At 53.5% G+C, this 27,396-nt stretch overlaps 1 protein-coding gene across 2 annotated transcripts; it reads right to left on the minus strand.

Annotated features, from left to right (window-relative positions):
• Positions 1-780: 780 nt before the first annotated feature.
• Positions 781-27,041, minus strand: SEC14L2 (SEC14 like lipid binding 2). 2 transcript variants are annotated; one of them, XM_043980129.1, is made up of 12 exons: positions 26,865-27,041; positions 22,339-22,414; positions 18,199-18,242; positions 16,487-16,546; positions 16,048-16,236; positions 14,948-15,043; positions 14,240-14,300; positions 12,489-12,572; positions 10,292-10,398; positions 10,049-10,188; positions 8,349-8,518; positions 781-2,794 (listed from the first exon to the last, which is right to left on the minus strand). In XM_043980129.1, the coding sequence occupies exons 1-12, from the start codon at positions 26,916-26,918 to the stop codon at positions 2,652-2,654; spliced, it is 1,224 nt and encodes a 407-aa protein (XP_043836064.1). In that variant the 5' UTR covers positions 26,919-27,041; the 3' UTR covers positions 781-2,651. The 2 variants fall into 2 exon arrangements, with proteins under 2 accessions (XP_043836064.1, XP_043836072.1); XM_043980137.1 differs by lacking the exon at positions 18,199-18,242 and having other exon boundaries at positions 26,865-27,021.
• Positions 27,042-27,396: the final 355 nt, after the last annotated feature.

A 27,396-nucleotide genomic window follows, 5' to 3' on the forward strand; every position in this document is an offset into this window, starting at 1 on the left:
TTTTCAGCCTCTGTAGCCCCAGTGCCTGGGACCGTGCCTAGCACACAGTAGGCACTTAATAAAAGGCTGTCGATTGACACAAAGCCTGGGAGAGAACCGGGATTATGGTGGGGTTTGGAAGGCTTGGGGCTCGGACTAAACCCGTCCCATGAGGCTGGGGGTGGGGGCAAACCAGGGGAGAAACATAAAAAACAACCCGGTTCGTGGGAGGGTCCTTGGGACCTGGAGGATTCAAAGGAACTTCGTGGGAGAGGGGCTCAGGAGGACTCTGAGCTAGGGGGCCAAAGGCTTCCCCTGAGAGCTCAAGGGCTGCGGGCGGGGGGCCTCGGCGAAACTTCGGGACGTCAGTAGGAGGGGGTTCCCGCACCCCCAAAATGGAATTCGGAGACAGTCCCTAGAGCCACGTGGCTTCCTCCAGCTTGATCCCCCCTCTCCCCACCCTCGCCCCCAGCTTCCCGAAGAGCCGGCACTGGGACCGCACGTCCCTAGACCCTCCCAGACCACGTGGGGCCGCCTCCGTGACACAGCCGGGCTCACGTGTTCCGGGGACAGAACTTCCGCCCGCACCTGGAAGCCTACATTTTATGCCCTCGGTAAAGATGGTGGGAGCACACGCCCACCAGCCCATCCAATGGCAGGAGCCCCAGTGCGCAGGCGCCTCTGTTCATTTGGCGCAGAACCAGAGATTTTGGTCGGAGAATCTGTTTGGAGCTCTCTGGCGCCCCCCAGAGATAGATAGTGAGGACAACACGGCAGAGAAAAAAAGCTGGAGAGCCAGAATCACATAGATTTCTTTATTCGTTGGTTAATTTTCCTAACAGAGCATTTGTAAACCGAGACACCCTCCGACCCAGGGTCCCCCAATTCTGAGGGCAGCCAGCTCTGGGAGCATCTAGTTCACCCCATACCTGAGCAAGAGTCCCCTCTACAACATCCCTGACCAAGTGGGTATCCTGCCTGCACTTGAACATTTCCAGTGACGGGGAGCTCACTACACAAGCAGCCCCGTTCTCCAGAGAATAACGCAATCTCCACAGCTGGAAACGTTCCAAGGGCACCTAGGTATCCTCTCTAAGAAATCCCTGACGAGCGGCCATTCAGCCTCCTTTTGAACATTTCCACTGATGGGGAGCTCACTACCTACCCAGGTCACCCATTCCACTTCTGAACAACTCATATTTTTAGAAAGTTGTTTGCTTTTTGCCCTTAAACCAACTGAGTAAGTCTGCCTCCCTCCCACTTCCTACCCACTACTCCTGGTTCTGCCCACTAGAGCCAAGTGCTCAGAGTATGGAGGGTAACACAGGATGTCATCTCTGGACCCCCCCTCTCCCATGAAAGACATACAGTGGGCCCTGTTCCCCACTCCCGAGCTCCTAAGGCTCTTGGTCATGCTGGTTGACCCTCCTGGTACCCCCATCAGCAGTTTGGACCTGACTAAAGGAAAATGGATTTCTTTGAAGTGAGGGGACAATCCTTGCTGCATTCTCAGGGGGCTCAGCCTGGCCCAGGATACTTCAGCATCAAGTGACCAATGGCTACATTTGCCAGGGCTTTCCCCAGCCCCAAGCCATGCACCTGCCAGCCACTATGTCCCTCCATTAGTCAAGAACCAACAGGAGGGTGGAAAGAGTCCCGAACAGAGGTTGGAAGTCTAGTCTTGGCTTTGCTGCTGACTTAGTAGGATGCGACCCTGATCTAGTTCCTCCACCTTTCCGGGTCTGTTTCCTGCTCCTTAAAGTGGAAGGGTTGATGGAGTGGCTTTTTATGGCCTCCATACTCTGAGCTTTCCTTTTCTTTGTGCCAATCTTGGGGCTGGGTTAGAGTTGGCCAGTTTATCTTACTTGGACCTTACTAGACTATAAACTCCCCGAGGGCAGGGACAATGTTTTATCTGAGCTTTGCATCTCCTTTACCTCCCACAGAATGGAGGAGGCAGTGCTGGGCAGGGGCCCAAGCCTTGGATATAGGTAGTTCTCAGTATTAATTATCAGTATTCATTAGAGATTAAGCCACCCCGGCCACAGGAGCCCCTGAAATCTCTTAAAGTCAGGAATAGCCTGGGGGCCCCTGTGCCTGGCCTCTTGTGTCTAGGAGGACCCCTCCCCCTTCTGACCTAAACTGGGGCCAAAGCAGCCCCATGCCTGGCCCAGCTACGCCTCTGAGCCCCCCTGATATCAGCTACCTCTATTCTCTCTCTAGAAGTGTGTTTCTTGGGGCCCAGGCTCACAGCCCAGAGCCAGAGTCCTGACGTCTAATGCCAGCCATCTCCCCCCACCCTTTCCCCTCAGCAGTATCTGGCTCCCTCTCCCCCAGGCTGGGGCAGCTGGCCCAGGACAGAAACTAAGGTTGGCACAAGTCAGAGGATGGTCAGATCCCACCAGCGCCCAGCACCCATGGGACCCCGAGTTAAGTTGGAGGGTGGAGAGAGAAAAGGGACTTCTCCTGGGCTGCCCTGCCTCTATCCACCTCCCAAGTTAACCCCCTCTCACCCCATCTTCAGGCTGATCCAACTGTACCCCAGAAGTGAGGCAGGGGTGCACACTGTCCCAGCCTCTGACCCAGATCCCTAATAGCGAGCTGCAGGGGGTGGGGTCGTGTGGCGGGGTAAGCAGGCCTGGGCAGGGGCTGGGCCAGGGTGGCGGCGGCCCTCACTGCTGAGAAGGTGCCAGCCCCTTCTCTCCCAGCTGCTGTAGCGTCTCCTCGGAGGCCTTGTCTGGGAGCAGCACCTCCACTGTGAAGCTGACCTTCTTGGCATGGATGAAACTGTAGGTATTGTCAAACCTCAAGACATCTGCAAGGAGACAGACACAGAGAGGAAGGCTGTCAGGGGCAGTCTGCCCAAGATACAGGCACAGGTCAGATTAGAGGCCTGTGGAAGGTGGGGGCCGTTTTGTCTTCTTTGGAGCTCAAGAGTCCAAGAAGGCATGTCACCAACAAGGGCGAGAGCCCCTGCTCTGGGACACCCCTTACCATGGGGTTTAATGCTCCATAAGTGATTAATACGTGCTTTTTCATTCATCCCCAAGCAGTGATTCCCCAGCCTCCACCTCCATCCCTTCAGCCCCATTGTCCCCCTTGGTCCCTAGGGCACAGAATCAAAGGAGCTGGGGATCCTGGAGTTAGGGCTGGATGGGACCCTGAAGGTCATAGAATCTGACAGATGAGGAAAATGAGTCTGCGAGGCCCTAAGTGACACAGCTAAATGCCAGTGGCAGGATTTGCATTCAGGTCTTCCTGCCTCCCAGCTCATCCCTCTATCCACTTCACAAAGACCACAGAATATCTGGGCAGGCAGGGAATTCCAGGGCACCTGGTCTAGCTCCTACCTGAACAATAACTGCTTTATAGCATGCCCAATGAGGGGGGCTTCCTCCTGACTGGACTTAAAGAATTCGTGTAAGGGGGAGCTGACCACCTCCTGAAATAGACCATTTCTTCTTGGTTTTTTGGTGTGGTTTTTTTGGTGAGGCAATTGGGGTTAAGTGACTTGCCCAGGGTCACACAGCTAGTAAGTAAGTGTTAAATGTCTGAGGCTGGATTTGAACTCAGGTCCTCCTGAATCCAGGGCCGGTGCTCTATCCACTGCGCCACCCAGCTGCCCCAATAGACCATTTCTAAGGGAAGGAGGGAGGCAGGGAGGGAGGGAGGGAAGGCAGGAAGGAGAGAAGGAGGAAGGAAGGAAGGAAGGAAGGAAGGAAGGAAGGAAGGAAGGAAGGAAGGAAGGAAGGAAGGAAGGAAGGAAGGAAGGAAGGAAGGAAGGAAGGAAGGAAGGAAGGAAGGACGGGGGAGGGAAGGAGAGAGGAAGGAAGGCAACAAGCATTTTTAAGCACCTACTATATGCTAAGACTTTTTATCAATATCATTTCATTTCATTCTCATCCTCACAACAAACCCTTGGCAGTAGGTGCTTTTAGCATCCCCATTTCACAGGTGAGAAAACGAGGCAGACAGAAGTCACTTGCCCAGGGTCACTCCGCTAGTGCATCTGCTGGTACAGTCTGAGGCTGGCCATGGAGTCCAGCCTTCCTGTCCTCTGTCCCCTCTCGAAGCCCACTCCAGGGCAGCTCTGATCTTAGGAAGTGATTGCTGCCATCAAGTTAAAACCTGCTTCTTCCTAAGTTGCATCCGTCCCCCGCCCAGGGCCAGAGAGAACAAATGCACCTCCCCTTCCCCTGTGACGGCCCTTCTCTCTCATTCCTCTTAAATCTTCCCTGACCCAGGCCCAACAGCTCAGTTTCCTAACCTGTGCCCTCCCCCGCTGTCTGGTCTGCCTAGTCCTTCTTCCCCGCCTCTGAGATCTCCTCAGATCCAGGGACAGCGGCTTGGCTTCCTCCAACAAGTCTCTCGGCCTCTTGTCTCTGGGCACTTTCACTGGCCACCCCCAAGCCTGGAATGCTATTCTTTTTCATCTCTGCTTCCCTGACTTCATCCAAGTGCAGCTAGAACCTCCCACCATGCTCGTGCCAACCCTTGGCCAATCATCACCACTAAATCCTTGTCTCTGGCTTATTTGCCCATTGGTGTCTTCGGGACATTGGGAGCTCCTTGAGAACAGGGACTGTCTTTGGCCTTTCTTTGTATCCCTAGCCCTTAGCACAGTGACCAGCACACAGTAGGTGCTTCATAAATGCTTGTTGCCTGGAGTCACACTCGAGAAGCAGGAAAATGAGGTCACATAACCAGGAAGCCTCAGAGCTCGACTGGAACCCAGACCTCCTGGGCCCAAGTCTAGCATTCACTCCACTCTACCACATGTCCTCTTCTACTATTAATAATCAACCAACAAGGGGGCAGCTAGGGGGCGCTGCAGTGGATAGAGCACCGGCCCTGGATTCAGGAGGACCTGAGTTCAAATCTGGCCTCAGACACTTGACACTTACTAGCTGTGTGACCCTGCTAGAAATGGAGGGGCCTAAGGCAGCCATACAAGACTAACAGGGCTACCAGAAAGTGCATCAAATGGTGACACCTTAGAGGCTTTGGAGGTTTGCAAGGCATTGTTTGTACATTCTGTCTCTGGAGCCTCCTAACAGTGACCACCCTCACATTATAGACGGCTCAGAGTAGGGGAACTGACTCACCCATGATCATATGGCCAGGAAGGATGAAAAGGCAGGGTTTGAACTCAAGGTCTCCTGGCTGCAAGTACAAAGCTATTTACACTAGCCTTCATCAGGCTGCCCCTCCTCTATTGGCAAGACCACAATGGAGAGCTAGGATACACAAGGGCACTGGGATGAATGAACTGAAGTGGAGCAGGTGATGGAGCGAAGTGGAATGGATGAATGAAGTGAATGAATAAAGTGGAATGGATGAATGAAGTGGAGTGGAGTAGATGAACAAATGAAGTAGAATAGATGAATGAGTGAAGTAGAGTAGATGAATGAGTGAAGTAGAGTGAATGAATGAGTATGGGAGAATGGATGAATGAAGTGGAATGGATGAATGAATGAAGTGGAATGAATGAATGAAGTGGAGTGGATGAATGAGTGAAGTAAAGCAGGTGCCAGAGTGAAGTGGAATGGATGAATGAATGAAGTCAAATAGATGAATGAGTGAAGTGGAGTGAAGGAGTGAGTAAAGGAGAATGGATGAGTGAATGAATAAGTGAGTGAAGTAGAATAGATGGATGAATGAATGAAGATGAGTGAATGAGTCGAGTGGAATAGATGAATTAAGTGAATGAATGAAGTAGAACAAATGAATGAATGAATGGAGTGGATAAATGAAGCTGAGTGAAGGAAGTGAAGTGAGTGAATGAATGAATTGGAGCAGAGGAATAAGTGAAGTAGGAAAATGAATGAATGGAATAGCTGAATAGAGTGAATGACTAAGTGGAGTGAATGAATGATTTCAGTGAGTGAACAAAGTGAGACCGAGAATTCCTTGAGACTCAGGACCAAGCCTCCAGTTTCTTTGTTTCTCCCCACTGTGCCTAGCAAGTCCCTGGGCCATGGCTCCCCTCGGGTGCTCCTGAGTCTCACCATGTCCAGCCCAGCCTGGGAAGGGTTAACAGGCCCAAGTCCAGCCTGGCCGGCCTGGCTCCCCTGCCCCCCTGCTTGGCTGGAGGGAGTGGGGAGGGCTGCAATCTAATCCTCGCTTCCTTCCAGGCACCTGCTGCAGATAAACCTGAGCCCAAGAGGGAACAAGAGCCAGCCCAGCCCTCACCATCCTGCACCTGGGGCGCTGGGGCGTCTGGCCCAGCCTGGGGCTGAGCTTTTGCGGGTGTTTGTGCACCTAGAACTTAGCCCAGTGCCTGGCACAGTGGGTGCTTAATAAATGCTTGTTGACTGAATCCTAGGGGGGCTGCAGACCCCAAGACAGGGTAAGCCCAGCAGTCTGCACCTGTCCTGGAGGGTGAGGGGGCCGGGCCAGGGAAGGGATTAGAGGCTGCTCTCTCCTCTGCCCGAGTGTCATATCCCGGGGCGTGCAGCTTCCTTCCCTCAGTTTCCCTTTTGGAAAGAATCAGAAGCTTTACAAGGTGAGAGTGGAGAGATGCCAATCTTGGAGTCACAAAATCCTGGGTTCAAATCCCTCCTCTTGAAATTTATTAGCTACGGCCCCTCTGTCCACGTCTCTAAGATCAGGGCTTGGGCCACTCAAAGGTCCCGTCCAGCTCTCAACCTCCCAGCCCGAGTCACCTGACCCCTCCAGGCCTCAGTCGGCTCATCTAAAGAACAGAGCTAAGAATAGCACCTCTCCCAGGGTTGTTTCAGGCTCCAGAAAGATAACCAGTCACCAAAGCCAGCCGAGGGCGCTCCGGGAACACGAGTTTAATGATTAACCTGGAAGATTATTGCTCTTCCCTGGCACCACAAGAGGCCAAGTCTGACTGACTCAGAAGAGTCTCTCTATAAGGAGGCTGAATAGCTTGGGGTTTCTGGGCTCCAAGGCCGTCATTCCAGGCCAAACACCGTGATGGTAACAAAAGGGATCTAGGACAAGGGTAGGTGTATGGGGAAGTGAGTGTAGGTATTGGGGGGGGGGAGTGTAGGGATGTATATGTGGGGGGGGGGGTAAGCATGGGTATGGGGTGAGTGTGGGGATGTGGGGGGTGTGTGGGTATGTGTATGTGAGAGGGTGAGTGTGGGTATGGGGTGAGTGTGAATGTGGGTGTGGGTATGTGGGGGTGAGTGTGGGTATGGGGTGGGTGTGAATGTGGGTGTGGGTATGTGGGGGGGTGAGCGTGGGTATGGGGTGGGTGTGAATGTGGGTGTGGGTATGTGGGGGGTAAGTGTGGGTATGGGGTGGGTGTGAATGTGGGTATGGTTATGTGGGGGGTGAGTGTGGGTATGGGGTGGGGGTGAGTGTGGGTATGGGGTGGGTATGAGTGTGGGGGTGGGTACGTGGGGGGTGAGCGTGGGTATGGGGTTGGTGTGGGTATGTGGGGGGTGAGTGTGGGCATGGGGTGGGTGTGAATGTGGGTATGTGGGGGGTGAGTGTGGGCATGGGGTGGGTGTGAGTGTGGGTATGGCGTAGGTGGGCACATGAGTGTGGGTGAAGAGTGTATGGAGGATGGGAGGTGTACACCCGAGGCTCAGGCCTAGAGGCAGTCAGGCTTGAGAAGGGAGCCAGCCTAGGGAGGGCTGAGGAAGCACTGATCACCCGAACACCTGGGCAGTGGGAGTCTTAGGTCCACCCCCTGTCTGGGCTGCCATGGAGACGAGCCTCGGGGGCTCCTCTGTGCTGCTGTCATCATCTCCCCTGGGCCCCATCAGCCCTCCCCCCCTCCCCATGGGCCTGGCCCAGACACTGTCAGAAGGAGAGGGAAGCTAAGGGACATGGAGCTCCCTAATTGGGCTCCTGGGAATTCTCAGAGCTAAGAGGAGCCTCACACCTGCCCAGCAGCCAATCCTCTGAACCTCTGACCATTAGTGGACCTCAGGCCCTGGGCAGGTCTGGCCTTGGGTTCTAGCTACCACGTTCTGGGGCTGGAACCCAGGTGATCTTGACTCCCAGAAGGGCGAGGGGGAGATCTCCTAAACCTTATGATTTAATATTTATAAAATGAGGAACTGGAATAGATAATCTATGCCCCATCCACCCCCTGCCCTGATATTCCCTGTTCTCAGGCCCCTCCCAGCCTTGACATTCCACATTCTAAGGTCCCTCCCAGTTCTGACATCCCCTGTTCTTAGGCCCCTCCCAGCTCTGACATTCCCTGTTCTAAGCCCCTTCCCAGCTCTGACATCCCCTGTTCTTAGGCCCCTTCCCAGCTCTGACATTCCCTGTTCTAAGCCCCCTCCCAGTTCTGACATCCCCTGTTCTAAGGCTCCCTTCATTCTATGCTATGTCCAAGCATCTCCTGGGGGAGGTGTCTTAAGTCAAGACAGAAAAGCACTTACAGATTCCAGGCTCACTGCAGGTGAGTGTTCCATCCTCAGGGACCAGGTGGGCATTGTACCTCTGGTTGGGAAGGACCTCGGTCATCTCGCCTGCTCTCTGCCGTTCACCACTCTTTGTCTTCAGGAACACCCCAAAGCCCACGTCTGCCCCATCTGACATGAACTGCCACCTACAAGGGGACGCAGACCCCAGTCACGAGGGTCCCTCCCCAACTCAGGGCCAACAGCCCTGATCTGGCTTGAGAGACTAGAATCTGGGGCCAAAGCTAAATTAGACGACATTTAATGGCCATAAATGTAAAGTCCTGCACTTTGGTCCAAAATGTCAATTGCACTAGTCAAAAATGAAAGACACGCGGCTGGCGGACAACAGTTTGATGGAAAAAGACCTGACGATTCCAGTGGACCTCAAGTCCCAAAACTCAACTTTGTGACCAGGTCATCCGATACTAAGCTGCACTAAGAGGGGCATTGGCTAGGGTCTCCTCCCCTCTTCCCCCACCCCAAATTATCATTAACTTGTTCTGTATGAGGCATTGTGGCTAGAGGGCTGGCCTTGCAGCCAGCAAGCTCCGGGTTCAAGTCCTGCCTTTTGAGACATGCCAGAGTGTAACCCTGGAGAGTTCTTGAACCTTTCGATGCTCTGACAAACTGGTTAAGACTAGTAAATGAGGGGCAGCTAGGTGGCGCAGTGGATAGAGCACCGGCCCTGGATTCAGGAGGACCTGAGTTCAAATCCGGCCTCAGACACTTAACACTTACTAGCTGTGTGACCCTGGGCAAGTCACTTAACCCCAATTGCCTCACTAAAAAAAAAACAAAAAAACAAAAAAAACAAAAAAAAAGACTATTAAATGACAGAGGAGGCACTGGCCTACCCCTCCACCAATGAGATCACAGGTCTAGCCCCTGTCTTTAATTTGCATATATTTTATATATAATTATATGTGTCCATTCCCTGCCCTCCAATATAATGTAAGGTCCTTGGGGCAGGGACTGTTGTATTTAATTTTTTTTTTCTATCTGTAGCACCTAGCATGTTATGTAGTATAGAGTAGGTGCCTAATAAATGCTTGTAGATTGATTGGTATATCCAGAAAACAAGGCTCTGGTCAGACCCCATGTGGAATACAGTTTTCAGGCCACAGGCCACAGTCTAAGGAAGGACATTGATGGGGAGTAATCAGGGTGGGAAAGGGCTTTGAGATCATGCCACAAGAAGAGGGACTGAGGGAACTGGGAATGCTAGTCAGAGAAAAAAAAAGAATCAGAGCGGGGCATGATCTATCAATAAACACTTATTAAGTGCCTACTGTGTGCTAGGCAGTGCTCGTGGCTGTCTTCAAGTGTTTGAAGGGCTATTATGTGAAAAAGGACTTTGCCAAGCACCCAGTACACAGTAAGTTCTTAAGAAATGCACTGTTACCTGCCTGCCTAGACTTGCTCTGAAGAACCATAGGCAATGGGCAGAAGCTGCAAAAAGACAGATCTGGGCTTGACAGAAGGAAGAACTTCTGAGCTGGAGCTATCCCAAAGGGCTGCCTTGGGAGATAGTGAGCTCCCCGTCACTGAAGGTCTCCAAGCAGAGGCCTATCAGGGCTAGACTAAAGGATGGAGGAGACTTCTTCTTTGAAGAAGTCAGCTCCTGCCCTCCCCTGCAAGGTGAGTAGGGCACCTGAAGGGCCTGGGCCCTCCCTTACCTGAGGACACAACCCGGGAAGAGGATCTCGTACTCCACCTGATGGGAGGAGCCCCTGCTGATCTGGATCGTGTGCTCATACTGCTGCTTTACCTGGTCCCGGATGTAATACTTCTTGGGGATTTCACCCCCGTAGTTGATCTGCAGGGAGCCCAGGGGGTGAGTGGGGGGATGGGAGGGGGAGGAGAAGTGCTGCCCCAGTTCTACCCCGCCCCCTCCCCTCCGGACCCTGGAGGCCCCATACCTTGGATTTGCACTTGGGGTCCCCATCAGGATCAGTCATGGTGCCCCCGTAATCCATGGGCAGCTGGTCTGGGCTGATGTGCTTCAGTAAAACCTCCTTCCAGTTCGCTGGTGGAACAAGGAGACAGCAGGATCACCCAGGGGCAGAGGCACCATTATTTCCAGTGGGTCCTGTATTTAGCTTCTCCATAGATGTCGCCCCCATTCACCTGGGGGCTCTCACAGGCACCGTCTTTTACCCGTCTGGCATGTAATAGGCACTTAATATTAAAATCCAAGATGAAAAAACGAAGGGTTCTCTGAATCTCAAGGTGAAAGAATAACCTGAGCTCAGTGCTGGAAAGGTTGGCTGGCCCTACCCTCGTCACATTAGCCAACCTCCCTGAGGCCTCTGTTTTCTACCCAGCCCCCAAATCACTCACCTCACAGTATCTTAAGGCTATGAGGGGGGGGGGGCAGCTAGGTGGCACAGTGGATAGAGCACCGGCCTTGGAGTCAGGAGGACCTGAGTTCAAATTCGGCCTCAGACATTTAACACTTACTAGCTGTGTGACCCTGGGCAAGTCACTTAACCCCAATTGCCTCACCAAAAAAAAAAAAAAAAAAGACTATGAGAAACCACAGAACCTCAGAAATACAGGCCTCAGAGGTCTTTTGGTCCAGTCCCCTGTTAGATACAGGGATCCTCTTTAGGCTTATTCCCTAGAGGTGGCTCTTGATCAAGCCACAATGCTAGGTGGTGAAGTAGAGAGAAGGCTAGTTAGGGAGACCCTAACCTGTGTGACCCTGGACAATCCATTTCGCTTCTCCCTGCCTTGGTTTCCCCACTTATAAAATGGGAATACCTTACCTAGTTGTGGGGATCCAGTGAGATAATATATGCAAAGTGCTCTGCAGACCTCACAAAGTACCAAAGAATTGTTAGATATTATTGTTTGCCCACATTTGAAGAGCCCTTTCTCTTTGGATTGTAACCATCCTTCATCCAGCCTCTTTCTGACTCAGAAGTGGCCCAGACTCTGTCAGAAACAGCCAAGCTAAGGGGAACACCTTCTGATCTTGGAAGGTTTGAATCTAGGCCTGGCAATGGACCGATTGTGTATCTGTCCCCTAAGGCCCCACAGGGTCACCCGCAGAGGGTGAATTTGGCTGGGGCAGCTCAGGACACCAGCCACAGCAGGCTGGAAAATCCATGATGTCTGGGAGAACAAGGAGGCCTGAGCTCGACCCTGGTCACTGACTAGCTTGGTGAACTTCCTTGACCTTCAGTGTCCTTTTCCTTCCCCTAGAGCTGAAAAGGATCCCAACACATCCCCTTCATCTTCCAGAGGAGGAGCCTGAGGTCCAGAGAGATAGTGATTCATCCAAGGTCACATGGGCCATAAGCATCAAAGACAAGATTTGAACCCAGATCCTCAGACCCCAGAGCCAGTGTTCTCACCTCCTGATTTTACAGAGGGGGAAATGGAGGTCAAGACTCGTCCAAGGTCACATGGGCTCTCTCTCTACTGTATTTTCTCATCTATGTTCATGTTCTCCCCATCCACTCTGAGTAGAATATAAACTCCCTGACAGCATGGACTATCGCTTTTGTCCATACCCAGTGCCAGGTAGACACTGGCGCATAGGAGACTTTAATCAATGCTGCTCAGATTAAATGGGGGTGGGAGGAGCAGTAAGGGGTGGGGACAGGGAGGCTCAAAACACCTGCTCGCCTCACCCTGGCAGGAGGACCAATTCAAGAGAGAAAATTATTCTGCCATGATTTCTTCCCAAGCAAGGCCAGAATCATCAGACATGGAAGGAAACCCAGAAAGAACCAAAGGTTCCCAAGCCCATTTCCTGAAGCCAATTTGGCCCTGGCCAGTTCCAGCTCTGTGCTCTTCAAGGCCAGGCGCTGGTGGTCACTCAGTTACGTCTGACTCTTTATGACCCGGTGGATCAAAATGTCGATGGGGTTTTCTTGGCAAAGATACTAGAGTGGTTTGCTATTTCCTTCACCAATAGATCAAGGCAAACAGAGATTAAGTGACTTGCCCTGGGTCATACAGCTAGTATCTGAGGCCAGATTCAAACTCAGGTCTTTCTCACACCAGGTCCAGGGTTAGGGTTAGGGTTATCCATTGAGCCATCTAGCTGCTTCTTTCAAGGCCAAGAGATGGCAAGAATTGAGGCAGAGGGAAGCAGGGGCTACTCACCCCCCAGAACCATAATCTTCTTCCTCGTGTCCTCACTCAGGAAAGGTTTGATGAGGTTGTAGGCCACAGGGAATATCTTGGGGGCTAGAACAGACAGGGAGAAATCACCAGGCAGCCAGGTCAGGAGTAGGGCACTCACCCACCTGCACACCTGCCTGCCTCCTCCACCCTCTGACCAGTTCCAGGGTTGTCCTCTGAAGCCAGGTAGAAAGCCTTGGCTTTCCCTAGTCCCTGGGCAGTGGGACCTCAGTCAGGCCCCAAACTCCTGTTCTCCTCTCACACCCCTGAAAGCCCAAAGTCAATGCCAAGGCCTCCAGACTGACCTCTCCTGTCCTACCTCTCCCCCCCCCCAGCAGGGGGTGTTCTCTTCCCTCATCATCTCTCCTAGCACCCTATCCTCCCAGTCTACAAGGTCCTGGGGTACAATGACTACCTAACCCATTAAAGAAAACACTTATTTAACCCTACTTAGGCAAAGACACCTCGCAGGAGGGTAGAAAACACCTCAGCTTCTTCATCTGCAAAAAATTAAGGAAGCTGGACTAGGTGACCTCAAGGTCCCTTCCAAACTCTAGACCCAAGAGCCCAGGAAATAAGGCACAGTCCCTGACTTCAATAGGCGACCGCTCCCACATGCCTCCCCTGCATGCTCTCTACATTCCAATCAAACCAGCCCACGGACTGTTCCCTATACACAACATTCCATCTCCCGCCTCCACACCTTTGCACAAGCTGTTTCCTCTTCCCCCCCATTCACTCCCTCCTCACTTCCACCGTCACGGATCAGCTCAAGTGCTGCCTCCTGCAAAAAGCCTTTCCTAGCTCTCCTCTATTACCAGCACCTTTCCCCTCCCTCCCTAATTATTTACTTATCCATGAACTGCATTATTTTCTGCCTAACCCCACTCTCCAACTGTGAGCTCCTTGAGGGGAGAGACTGTATAGCACAGCATCTGGTACACAGCAGGTGCTTAATAAATGCTAGTTTCATTGATGAACTGAGTCATCCCCTTTTATGGAGATTGCTTATAGAATGTAAACTTCTGGAGGGAAGACATTGTTTCATTTTTGTATTTCTACCCCTCTCCCCATAGGACCCAGCACAACATCTGGAATACAGCAGGTGCTTAATAAATGCTTGTTGAGGGGTTGATCTCTCCCCTAGTGTTGAGAGGGCTTATGGAATGTAAGCTCTTTAGGGGCAGAGATGGTTTCATTTCTGTCTGTATCCCCAGCACCTAACACAGTGGGTGCTTAAAGCCCTTTTAAGATTTACAAATGACTTTGTAAACCTTTGAGCCTCACACCCCTTAAATCAGCTGAACCCTGTGAGTTCAAAGTACAAAGATCATCCCCATTTTGCAGAGTAAAAAATTGAGGTTCAGAGAGGGAAAAGAATTTGCCTATGGTTACACAGCTAGAATGTCAGAAGTGGGATTTGAACCCAGACCTTTTCAAGCATGAGTGTTTACAAGCTGAGCATCATCTCCCTCTGTGCCCAGAACAGTGTTCTATATGCTGCAGGCGCTTAATAATCAGTTGCTGAATGAACAAATGAAGCCCTTGGCATCTGGGGACATGAGGATGAGAAGCCCCTTAGTGATCACCCTCATGGTTGTGCTCACCACCCTCTGGTAGCCAAAGTTTAACTCCGGGTCCATCCACTGGGCCTCCTCTTCACTGACCTCTGTACATCAGTCGTGCCCACATCACCTTCCCCTTTGCCTCACCATTCAAAGCCCCCTACTTACCTTTCACAACAAAGAGGCGTCCGAGAGTCTCTGGGTAATTCTCCTCAAACATGCAGAGGAACTGGGGGAGGTGGGTTGGAGGCAGAATGAAGAGACCCGTTACATTCTTAGCCCCTTTCTCTCTGTAGGCAGGGCTGCACCAAGCCCCAGCTCTAGCCCCACCTAGTCTTCCTGACCTTTCTCTGAGCAGCCAGCTGGCAGAGGATGACCCGGCCCCTGCTATACCACCTCCCCAGTCCTGGCCTCCACCTGGACAGTCGGGGCAGAGGCCGAACATCGCCTACAACTAAAGGAAAGAAGGCCGAACAACTCTGGGCCCTGTGAGCCAGTATTGTGGGACAGCCTTGGATCTGTCCAGGGACCCCGGAGCCAGTGAGCCAAGCCAACTCAGCTGCCCAGGCCAAGTGGCCAGCCCCCGCCCATCTCCTTCAACCACAGCTACTTGACTGTAAAAAACAAGCCACGTTTCTATGTCAGAGGCCCGTGTGTAGACTCAGAGACCTTAGACACCATTAGATCTAAGCCCTTCATTTTACAGATGGGGAAACTGAGTCCCAAGGAAGCTAACTGACTCTCGCAGTCATTAGACCCTAGTCTAGAGGGAGCCCTTAGCACTGTGCCTGACATATACTAAGCGCTTAATAAATGCTTATTCCCTGCCCTACTGTCCCCGGCCAAGCCTGAAGCGAGAAGCTCTGGTTCTCTTACCTCCCCATAGAGCTCTACCGCAGGCTTCCAGAGGTGCTTGAGGCCCAGCCCCTCACAGTCATACACCATAGTCAGGGTCTCTATTTTCTTCCCCAGCTGCGGGAGACAAGAGAGGAGGGGCCTGTCTAAAAGACTCAACATAATGCCCCCCAATCCTCCTTCACCCACTTTCTCAGGGGCATGGCAGGGCTGGGAGGGGACCTAGATCAGGGCAAGTCAGACAGGGAGGGGCCTTAGAATATAACATATGAGAGCTGGGAGGGGTCTCAGCCATCATTTAGTCTGGTCCCCTCATTTCCCAGAAAGGGAAGAGGCTTAGTGATAAATCCAGAATCCAGACCCCCGACTCCCAATAGGCAGATTCAATATGAAATCCTTAGCCTGATATCTAAAGCCCTTCCCAAGGTACGTGTTCCTCTCTCTTTAGTCTTCTCACACATTCCCCTGCCCCATGAACTCCAGGTCCAGTGACACTGTTCCTCCAACATGACCTTTCATCTCCCACCTCCAGACCTTTGTACGGGCAGTGCCCCATGCCTGAAATGCTCTAGCCCTTCCCCTCCCAGTTGGACTTTCCCAGCTTCCTTCATGACTCGGCCCCAAGCCCACCTTCTGCAGGCCTTTCCAAACCCCCACCCCAACTGTCTTCCCCTTCAAAATTACCTTCCCTCCATTGTCTGTATCTTGTTTGTACATGGTGACACACAACCTTTCTCCCTCATTAGATTATAAGCTCTTTGAGGACAGGGCCTAAGGTTTTGCCTTTCTTGATATTGAAGCCTGGTACACAGTAAGTGCTTAATAAATGCCTGTCGTGGGGGCAGCTAGGTGGCGCAGTAAATAGAGCACTGGCCTTGGATTCAGGAGGTCCTGAGTTCAAATCCGACCTCAGACACTTGACACTTACTAGCTGTGTGACCCTAGGCAAGTCACTTAACCCCAGTTGCCTCACCAAAAATAAAATAAAATAAAATAAATGCCTGTCACCTGATGGCCCTTCTGCGGCTCCTCATCACCCAGCAAGATGGCAGAGGGGTCCATGCCAGGCTTCCCCTTACAGGGAGGATGTGTGATCCCAAGGGCAGGGCCGTCCTACCCACCTTTTCCGACTGCTGGGCACAGACCAGCCGGAGCATCTCACAGTCTCTCATCTTGGTCCTGAGCAGATCCTGCTTGGAGGCAGAGAGCAGCAGCCCCTTGACGTCCAAGGGCCCAATGACATCATACCAGACAGGACAGCCGTTAAGGTCAAAGCCGCACATCCCACCGGACAAGTACTGCTGGACTACCTGGAGGCAAACACGGGCAGCAGGCCACCCACCCCTCAGAGCCTTGTCCAAGGCCTGGCCATGGGAGCTTAGAGGAAGGAGGGGAGGGCCTGGGATGGAGGCACTCAGCTAGCCCTGCCCCAGGGCAGCCCCGAGGGACTCTGGGTACACCCCATGTCCCTAGTATCCCACCCCTTTGGGGGCTGGCAGAAATGGAATTGGGTGGGCTGTGGGGCTGGTGGGGACCAGGGTGATGCTACTTCATCCTCACCTCTGGGGGCTGCCAACTCATGATATTTTCAATATCCTTTTGTTTCCGGAACTCTACATGCTGTGAAAACACAAACACACACACACACACACACACAGAGGCCAGTGTTCTGAATGTGTTCATTCCACGAGGGCCACAACCCCCAGTGCACTGCAGCGAGCCAACTCAACCGGGAGCTACAAGAACTGGATTCAGATCCTTATTCCACCATATCCTGGCTGTGTGATTGTTGCTCAGTCCTTGCCTTCTCTGGGATCCAGCTTCCCCTCTCCCCCTCTCTCACAGAGAGAAAACTTTGTAAAATGGCAATCACTCTAAAAATGGGAGCATGGAGGGGCAGCTAGGTGGGGCAGTGGATAGAGCACCAGCCCTGGAGTCAGGAGGAGCTGAGTTCAGATCTGACCTCAGACACTTGACACTTACTAGCTGTGTGACCCTGGGCAAGTCACTTAACCTCAATTGCCTCACAAAAAAAAAAGTAAAAAAAAAAAAATGGGACCATGTAACATTAATCTTATCAGGTGGAGAGAGTTCCTCATCTACTCCTTTCCTCTCCTGCAAGACCGAAATTTCTAGTGACCCTGATAATGTCCAGTGTCCTGGGGACTTGTTCTCAATGATAATAAAAATAGTCTAAATGAGCAGCCAGGAGACCAGATTTCCACATAACCAATGGGTAGCCCTCACGCTCCACTGGTATCCACACAATGTCTCTGACTGGCTCCTCTTTCCTCAGTATTCGGGCAGAGAGCAGGAGTTAGGGCCCCAAATTGCTCATGAGAATATTCTGAGAAAATGGGTAAGAGTCATCAGAGAGGAGAAGGTCTGGCTGGGCTACAATCTGCAACAGTAGAGGGTATGCCCACACAGATAATATCACAACCACCAGCACCATAATAATGGCTCCCATTGCTATAGGCCCTCCACTGACTTCCTCCTCCAATGCCACATTGTGGGTTGGAGGGGACCCTGGACCCTCCCAGGTAATGTCAAGGGGACAATTTCCAATCCCAAGAGGGAGCACATTACTTTGGTGACTTTGTTTTGTTTGTTTTTGTTTTTTGCAGGGCAATAGGGGTTAAGTGACTTGCCCAGGGTCACACAGCTAGTGTCAAGTGTCTGGGGCCGAATTTGAACTCAGGTCCTCCTGAATCCAGGGCCAGTGCTTTATCCACTGCGCCACCTAACTGCCCCTGAGCATGTTACTTTGGACCAGAGCACCTGGGAAATCCTAAGTTCAAAACCCTCCCACCCTCAACAAGAGCCACATACCCATGGGCAAGTCCCTTAATCACTTAAGCCTCAGTTTCTCACGTGTAAAATGGAGATAATAACCCAACACTCTCTACCTCACAGAGTTGTCATGAGAAAAGCCCTTTGTAAATCGGCTGCATGAGCGGGCTGAGGTCTGGCTTAGCTAAGGGAGTCTCATTGGCAGGCAGATCACAGGGAGATTAATATGGGGGGTCATAACAACCCTGGAAGAATATCTCCTAAGGAGCCTTCGGGGTCTGGGCTGCTAGAGGGAGTGAAGGGTTGGTTCTGATTCAACTCAGTGAAGGCACTCGCTTCATGCAGGGCACAGACGCCTTCAAGGTTTAACAGAGTGATTTCACCAGAACAATCCTTTGGGGACAGAGTGAAGGGACTCTGGAGGAGAGGAGAAAGGGCGGATTTGAGGGGCTAGCTAAGGAGCTGAAAGGGAGCCTCACCTTTCTCAACATGGCCTCTGACTTCTGCAGGTCGAAGCTTCGAGCTACAAAGAAAAGACAGACTGGGTCATGGGGGGAGGCCACTCTTTCTACCTTCCACACCCTTCCTCTTCCAGCCATCAGCCCCAACCATCCTGGATCATTTGTCTCCTCAGTCCTTAGGAGAAGAAGCACTCAATGGACCTTGGGTTTAGGAGAAGCTAAGATTCTTTCCCTAGAAGGGGTCTTGGAGTCAAGCAAAGAGGCCAAGTTTGGGGAAGTAGACCTCAGTTTCCTCTGTTGTAAAATGAGGAGAGTGACTTGTCCAAGGTCACACAGGTAGTAGTAGTAGTAGTAGTAGTAGTAGTGATTGTCATGATAACTAAAAGAATGAGAGGAAGCCAGGTTTTGTGGGTGGAGGGTCAGCCTGGGCTCTTGATGGTCTCTCAGGTCCCCTGAAGTCTCAAGCCTATGATTTTATCATAATCCCACCCAGGGCACTGGCCTTAAGCTGACCCAGGTCCACCCTGGGGTCAGCAGGGATCAGAACTACAGTTCCAGGTTCAGGAACTTCTGCTGGTCTTTCTCTGTCCCCAAAGCAGGTGAACCCTGAGCTCCTTTATCAGCCAGCCCTCCCCCTGCACCAGGCTTATCTTCCTCCTTGGAGGACTTTGACCCATGGACCTGGGTGTTCAAAGGTGGCCAGGGCCGCCTGGAAGGAGAAGAGGCTAGGCCTGGGGAAGGGGCATCCCCAGGGATGGAAGGGCAACGGAGCCTCGAAAAACCTTGGATCTGTCTCCCAGAGTCCCCTACAAAGCAGGAGAGTCACTGATTTGGCCACACTGGACTTTGCCCCTGTTGTCTCTGCATTATTGACTCTGGCATCAGGGAACATGAATTCAGACAACAGCTCTGTCTTTTCTGTGACCTCGTCCCTGCTCTGTAAAATTAAGAGGTCAGAGAGCATGCCTTGTACAGTCCCTTCCAGATTAGACCCGGGTTCAACATCTCTGAGGCTTCCTGAAGGTCTGTATGTCCTTGGGCAAGTCATTTCCTTTGTAAAATGATGGAATTGGGTGATATGGTCCCAGAGGTCCTTCTAGGTCTGGCTAGGTTCCTACCAGCCTAATTCAGTGTGATCCCCTCAGCTTCAATTTCCTTAATTTTACTTTTTTTTTTTTTTGTAGGGGAGGCAATTGGGATTAAGTGACTTGCCCAGGGTCACACAGCTAGTAAGCATCTGAGGCCAGATTTGAACTCTAGTCCTTGCAACTCCGGGGCCAATGCTCTATCCACTGAACTACCCAGTTGGCCCTAGTTCCTTGTATTTAAAAAAGAAATAAATACTAGAACACCTATACTATCCACCTCCCAGGTTTGGAGAAGGAAGAAATGTACTGAGCAAGCTTCAAGAGCACCTCAGAAACACAAGGGTCATTATTATCCAGAGGCCCCAAGAGACCGAATGTTTCTTAGGCCCTGGAAGTTTTCTTCTGGTGAGTTACATTATCCCCCAAGGAGAGGGAGGGGATGAATGGAACCTTAGGCATGGGAGAGCCTCTGATAATACCCACACCTAGTTCTGGTAAGGAACTCAGGGCCTAGAGTCAGGAAGATTCATCTTCCAGAATTCAAATCTGGTCTCAGACACTTAACTAGCTGTGTTACCCTGGCCAAGTCACTTCACCCTGTTTGCATCAGTTTTCTCATCTGTAAAATGAGCTGGGGAAGGAAAATGGCAAAGCACTCTAGCATCTTTGCCAAGAAAACCCCAAACAGGGTCATGAAGAGTCGGATATGACTGAAAAACGATTGTACAATGAAAACAAGGATGTCAGGGAACCATCTAGTCCAACTATCTCCTTTTACAGAGGAAGAAATGGAGGTCCAGAGCAATCTGCCCAAGTGACTTGCCCAAGGTCACACAGCACCAGAAAGAGGTTTGGAACCCAAGTCCTTTGTCCCTGGAGACCTATCGATCTTTCCATTGCATGCTGTCATCTCTCTAAGGGGGGGAGTGACTTTGCCCCAAGATTATACCACTAACAATGGCAGGAATGGTAATGATTGCTATCTCATCATCATGAAGGAATAAGGAGAGAAAGCCTCAGAGTGAGGGAGGCCTGGGTTCAAGTCTTGCCGCCTCTATGACCCTCAGCAAGTGATGGCCCCTCTGGGAGAGAGAGAGCAGCTAAGACCATGGGCCAGTACAGACATGCTTTGAGGGCAGGATAACAACACTGCCTCATCCAGCCGGCCCTTCGGGTCTGCAAAGTACTTGATGAAAATTATTTGATCCCCACAACAACCCTGGGAGTCAGGGCTTGTGGTTATACCTATTTCATGGATGAAGAAACTGAGAGAGGCTGAGGGAGATTAGGTATCTTGACCAGAGTAAAGGTCTGAGACAGGATTCACATCCAGGTCTCCCGACAATCAGCTTTCTTCCTTGGTGCTGAGAAACTCTAGGATGAAAGTCTGAGGCTTGGGGCAGGAGTGGGGAGCCCAGCAAAGCCAGGGAGAAGAACCCATGGAGACGGGCATCCCCCAGAGCCCTTATCTCTTCAGGGAGCTAAAGTAAACTGTGAGCTACCTTATCTTAGGAAAAAGCTCCTGTTAGCCACTTATCAAGCAGGGTCCAACCTCCAGGGTCTTCTGCCTGACCTTTGTCCTCCCGCCTGGCACCACCCAGGAGCCCAAACTCTCTTCCTGGGGAAGAGAACCTTCAGCTCAGGCCCACAACCAGTGCCAGGGGACTGCCCCAGCTCCCCCTGGCTCCCTGCCACACTATAAAGGCAGCTCCACTTTCTGTCCCAACCCCACGGCCCTCACCACAATCCCTCCAGGGAGGGAGAACCAGCCAGACCCTTCCCCTGAGACACGATAAAAAAGAAACTGCTATTCGAAGCCTCCCTGAAACCACAGGAAAGATGCTGGGCCATTTTCTGGGTGTCTGCCCTGTGGCCCTCACTCAGCTGCCATGATCCTTTAAGTGGGCCTGGGTTTCTCACTTCCCCAGTCTCCTGCTGGCTGCTCAGGCTGCTGCTGCTGGTAGCTCCTTCTCTTTGGACAAGGGGCAGGTGGGAGCCAGAAGCCAGGGGACTAGATACCCCAAGGGTCTGCCCCCTCCCCACGTTCTGGCCTCCAACCTCCTAGATGGCTTCAGCCAAAGCTCAGGGCAGAGGGTGATGAGAACATCACTCCCTCCTCTCCCCTCCCACTTCACCGGGCCAAGCCGGCTAGGGGCAAGCAGCCAACAACTTGCCTCCAAGAGACGGAAGAGACCAAGTCCAAGGGAGGGAGAGAGAGGAGCCGCAGCTAGAGAAGGATGAGGTTGGTGGGGGCCTGCCGCAGCCCTGGGGCTCTCTCAGGACCCTGGGCGGGGCCTCCATCCCCACCCCCACCCCTTGGATCCAGGTCAGGATGGGCTCTCCGGGGCCCAGGGGCACCGACGTTCCTTCCCCACCCCCTTCTCCAACTGTGCCACCAGGAGCATCCCGCCCCCAGAGACCAGGCTCCCAGTTTCTCATCCCCTGCTCTGCCCTTGACTGATGGGGCTGCAGATTCTCCTCCACCCCACCCCTCCAATCCATCTGACAGCAGGGAGGGCATGGCCCCAGCTTCAGTGAGCAGAGCAGGTGAGGGACAAGGGATCCTGCCTCTCTCACTGCCTGTGACTTTGGGCAAATCATTTCCCATCTGAACCTCCCCTTCCTTGTCTGTAAAATGAGGAGTTGGTCTATATTCCCTCTGAGGGTCCTCCAAGTTCTGACATTCTAGGTTCTAAGGTTCCTCTTGGCTCTGGCTTTCCAGAGTCTGGGTTCTAAGGACGCTTCTGACCTTGGCACTCTTAAAGGCCCTTCTAGCTTGGACATTCCAGGTTCTATGGGCACTGATACCCCAGGTTCTAGATTCTAAGGTTCCTCTCAGCTGTGGCATTCCAGAGTCTGGGTTCTAAGGACCCTTCTGGTCCCAGCACTCTAAAGGTCCTTCTAGCTTGGGCGGTTCAGGTTCTAATGTTCTAAGGGATACCCAGAGGATACTGCAGATCCAGATCTCAGAACTCCAGAAGCATTGGGGTTTCCAAGGAATGACATTCCAACGTCAGCCTGATGAGAAGCTCCTGGCCCCCGCCAGCTCTGCTCCCCCACCCCAGCTCACCTCGGAGCCATCGAAGAAGGAAATAGTCGTCCGGGGTCGGTAACAGGGGCAGCACATCCTGGAGGTTCTCCCGAAACTACAGAGAAAGGTAGGACACAGGTAAGGACCTACCTCCTGACCACCAGGCCCCCACGCCCCACCCCACAGGACTGGCCTTTCTCCAGAGCCTCCTAAGATGAGAGCCCTTAGAGATCACAAACTCAGGGATCCATCAACTGTCCGGTTCAACTTCCTACTTCAAGCACCCAGCCCCTGCTTGCATACTTCCAGTGACAGGGAACTCACTAGTCTATGCTCATAATGGTTACAACGTACCCAAAATCTACCTGCCAACAACCTCCCACATTGCTCTTCATCCTACCTTCCACAGGCTAAGCAGCACAAGGTAAACCCCCCTTCCTCAGTACCCTGTGAGCTTAACAAATGTTTGTTGATTGACTTGATGGATCTCTTCCAATATTTGAACCCTACAGTTCCCCTGGTCTTCCCTTCTCCATGCCAACCCTCCCCTGCCCTAGCTTCTTCAATGAGCCCTCTTATGACCGCCCCTTGTCGGGGATGGAGAGCTGGACCTCAGAGTCAGGATGCTTTGGGTCCCACCCCCATCTCTAACATGAGCCAATCCTGGGGCTCCATCTGTGAAATGGGGAGAAGCAGCCCTCCCTCACCCTGCTGTTCTGAGGCTCCAGTGAGATGCGGAGGCAGCCGCTTGGCAGAGCTGCTGGGCAGGAAGCTAGCGCCTCTTTCTCCTCCGCCACATACCATGGAAGAGCCCCAGGTACTTAAGTGACTTCAGTCTGGATATGTCAGGGGCTAGATTTGAACCTGGGGCTTCTGGGCTTTGAGGCTATCCACTATAGCGCACTGCTTCTACCTCTGTAAAAAGGGGGCACTGATAGCCCCTGCCTCAAAGAGCTGCTGACCAACTGTACCAGCACTGGGACCTGCCCCAGGGCTCAAAAACTCCTCTTCCTAAAAATATATTCCAATCCCCCAAGGAGAAGCGGCTCCCAAGGCTTAAAAAAAAAACCAAAAAGAACAAAAAATAAAAACCCAGCTCAAGAAAAAATGTTCAGAGCCACCTGCAGAAAAGTTAAAAACCACAGGCAAGGGCATCCTCAGGAGTCTCTGGTGCTCCCCACCTGAGTCCCAAAGAGCACTCTTCTACTCTTCTGGTCCCCAGGGCCCCCAGCTGGCTCTCACTGAGGGGCCAAATGAACCCCAACTGCCCCAGGTCTGGACCACTTCCTCCTGCTCTAGAGGCCCAGCTGGTGTAGTGGCAGTGTAGGGGTTAACTCACTCACGCCTCCCCAGTTCCCTTAGCACCCTGGCCCACCAAAGGAAGTCACTTCACCTTTCTAGCCCTTGTGTCACCATCTGCAAAATGGAAACAATCATAGCACCTGCTTTGTCGAGAGGATGAAATGAGATAACACTTGGAAGGAACTATGAAAAGCTTAAAGCTCAATAAAATGTCAACTCTTGTTCTTGTTCTTGTTGTTGTTATTGTTAGCACCACCATCACCACCATCTACTCACTCACCCAGTCTGGGCTTGCCCTAGTTTGTCAAACTTTTTTTTTTGGACCAGACTTTTGCTCTCACTAGGATAGGGAACTTCAAAGGAAGAGAAGGAGGGAGGGAGGAAGGGGGGAAGGGAGGGAGGGGGGAAAGGAGGGAGGGAAAGGAGGAAGGGAGGGAGGCAGGGAAGCAAGGAAGGAGGAAATAAGCATTTATCAAGAACCTACTGTATACCTGTACTGCGCTTAGCACTGTACAACTCTAACCTTATTTGGCCCTCACAACAACCCTGGGAGGGAAGTGCTATTATTATCTTCATTGTACACATGAGGAATCTGAGGTAGACAGAGATTAAGTGACTTGTCCAGGGTCACACAGCTAATAAAAAGGTCTGAGGCTGGGGAAGAAACTCTCTTTACAAATGGTACCTGCTCTGCAACTTAAGAGACCAAAAGGCCTGGGACCCAGGGTCCCTTGCCCAGGGTCACCCAAGGGCACTTGAGTCCTGGCCTCTGACCCAAGTCTACCACTCTCCCTGATGTGGCATCCCCCTTCTCAGTTTGCCAATATGCCCATCCTAAAATGGCCTCAAAGAAGTAGACAGACAGATAGGTGTGTGTGTGCATGTGCATGCACACACACACACACACACACACACACACACACACACACGGGACCCAGACACTAGCTGTGGGGGGCTGGGGGTCAGAAGGCCCCTGGCCAAGTCCCAGCTGTCACATTCTCGGGCTGGGTATCCTTGGGTAAGTCACGAAATCTCTGTTAGTCTCAGCCTTTTTGTCTGAAAAAATATGGGGAGCAGAGGGGCCTAATTTTGAGGATCCCCTCCCTGGGGATGGTTCAGAATAAAGGAGGTCAGAGAGCCTGGCCAGCAGCAGGCCCTGAAGGCAGTCTTGGGTCCCTTCTCTTTGAGTGAGGTGGCTGGACCACAACGTGTCATTAGCAGTGAGCTCTCGGCCCCACCCCCCCAGCCCGGGCTCCCTTGGCTTTTCACACATCCTGCTCCAAGAGCCGCCAAGGTGCCAGGCCCACAGCAGGTGCTTGAAGGATGCTTGGTGACTTGACTCTCCAACCATTCTGGCCCATCCCCCACCCCTCACCCTGCCCCCATCCTGGACCGGCACAGACCTCGATGAAGTGATGTTTGGCTCCCTCACCTGCCCTCGTGCCCCCAGACACATCCCACTGGTCATTCACCTTTCAGGGCAGCTACCGAAGGAAGCCAATGGGAGCCGGCCACCTCCACCAGCCACCCCAACCTCCCCCAGGGCCTGAGGCCATTCTGCCCCCTCACCCTCCCCCCCTCGGGGGAGGGCAAAGCCAACTTCCTCAGAGCTCCCAGGCAGGCCTTAATCTTAGGCTAATCCCATCCCCCATGTGACCCTGGCAGGTCAGGGGGATGGCCCAAGGAGGATCTGGCTGGCCCCACCTTCGACCACCCCCTCCTTGGGTGGCATGCAGGGCTGAGTCTCCCCGGGCACTGCCAACCCAGGCCAGAAGGGCCCCAAACCCGAGGGCCAAAGAACCAATCAGCCCCGTCAGAAAGCAGGGCCCCAGGGGACCAAGTAACCAAGAGACAGAAGCCGGCAGGGGCTTATTTTAGGGACCCAAGAATCCCCCAAAAGAAAGTCCCAGCTGGGATAGCAGAACAGGGGACCAGGACGCTGGCTGTGGAAGGCACAGGGGCCCTCCCTCGAGCCCAAAGAGAGGCGGCCTCAGAGGGAACCCGACACACAACATCTTAGATCTGGGAGGGGCCTTAGAACTTCCAATGTCAGCCCAGAGGGTCCGGAGAGCCCAGAGTGGAATGGGATTGACTTTAGCACTAAGGTCAGCGCTCCGGAGGGTCCTTCACCATCTCCTCCTGCCCGGTCAACAAGGAAGGGAGCCAGCTTTCAGCAGGGGCTGGGGGTAGGGGTGGCCCTAGTCCAGGTGAGCTGTCTTCCAACTGGCTCGGACCCCAGGAGCTGAGGGCTGGGCCAGACTGGTCCTCCACCCACTCACTGGCCCAAGGCTTCTCGAACCTGGGCCAGAATGCCGCGGGCAGCACCGAATTCCCTTCTCTCAGCCTACTTCCCTCACTGGGAGGCACAGAGGAAGTTTTCATCTGGTGCTGAGGGTCGCGGGAGCAGAAGCAGAACTCTCCCCCTCCCCTCTGCTCCCCTGGCTCTGAAAGGGCCCCGGCTTCTGGGAGAGCCGCTTCCTCTCTGCCCACACCTTCAAGAAAGGAGAAGCAGCCCGGGTGCCAGGAGATGCCCCTGCCCCTCCGTCCCTGGCGCCTCCTCTTGGTCCCCGCTCCTTCCAGGACGAGATGCCCCTTTCTCTTCTCCCTCGGGAGGTGACCCCCCTCCCAGGAAACCGTGTGAGAAGAACCCTCCCCCGCCTTCTCCGCGACCTCTAGGAAGGAGGGGGAGGGCGGCGAGGCACCTACTCTGCCCAGCCTGAAAGCCTCCTTTGTGCTGGGGAAGGCTTCCTGAACCCCGGGGCGACGCTTTTCTCCAGGGGAGGGAAGGGCAGACGAGGGGGGAGGGGGAGAAGGGAGAAGGAAAGGGGGGAGGAGAGAAGGGAAGAAGGGAGAGGGGGGAACTTCCCAGCCTGCTCTCCCCATCCCATCTCTGCCTGCCCACACACACACACACACACACACACACACGCACGCGTCTGCCCTCCCCATCCCACTTCTGCCTGCCCTCTGCCCCCACCCCGCCCCAGTCGGGCCTCCCCAGCCCAGCCCGGTTTGCCCTCCGCATCCCAGGCCAACCCAAGCCAGGTTGGCCCCTGCATCCCAGGTTACCCTCCCGGCCCAGCTACCGGGCAGCCGTAGCATGCACGGGGGAAGGGACCGCGTCTGCGCCACCCTCACCGTGCTGCCCGCCGCCTGATCGGCTGGGGTGCCGGGCACGGGCAGAGCGCGCAGGTGGGCGGCGCACCATCCGCACTCGCCGGGACCCCCGGGGACTGCCCGGGCCGGCAGCGGAGCCAGCTCACCTTGGCCAGAGCCTCTTCCTGCCTTGGGCTCAGGTCCCCGACCCGGCCGCTCATGGTGCCTCCGGAGCCCGAGCCTGCGGCGCGCTTGGAGGGGTGTCCGGACCCACTCTCCCGCCGCCCCCGGCGGCCCAGTCCCAGCCTTTTTGCCCGGGCCGCGGGGGCCCGGTGCCAAGCACCGCCCCTTAAAGGGGCCGGGCAGCTGCGAGAGGGGGAGGAGGAGGGGGAGGGGGACGGGCCCGGGGGATCGGGGCAGGCCCGGCTCCCCAAACCGTAGGACGTCACGCTGGAAGGAACGTCGGGGATCAGCTAGCGCGGCCCTCTCATCTTGCAGCAGGAAACCCGAGAAGCCCAGAGACGGGCAGCGGCTGGGCGGAAATCACAGAGCAGGGACTGGAGTGGGTCCCGGAGGCCCCCATGCCCCTTCGCCTGGGAGCTGCTGCTGTTGCTGCCTGCTGGCCCAGTCCTAGAGCCCGAGCAACCCTCAGAGGCCATAAGTCCCCCCTCCCCGCCCCCACATTTTACAGAAGAGGAA

Source organism: Dromiciops gliroides, chromosome 1 (genome assembly GCF_019393635.1).
Source record: "Dromiciops gliroides isolate mDroGli1 chromosome 1, mDroGli1.pri, whole genome shotgun sequence".
Classification (NCBI taxonomy): Eukaryota; Metazoa; Chordata; class Mammalia; order Microbiotheria; family Microbiotheriidae; genus Dromiciops; species Dromiciops gliroides.

Bases quoted from the DNA above. Each gene is read 5' to 3' on its own strand.
- SEC14L2 (XM_043980129.1), bottom strand. From the start codon at position 26,918: ATGAGCGGCCGGGTCGGGGACCTGAGCCCAAGGCAGGAAGAGGCTCTG. The intron at 15,044-16,047 runs GTGGGTAGGACG...TGTCTCCCGCAG, and splicing joins GTGCCCAGCAGTCGGAAAAG to CTGGGGAAGAAAATAGAGAC. The intron at 10,189-10,291 runs GTATGGGGCCTC...GGCTCCCTGCAG, and splicing joins ACCCCAAGTGCAAATCCAAG to ATCAACTACGGGGGTGAAAT.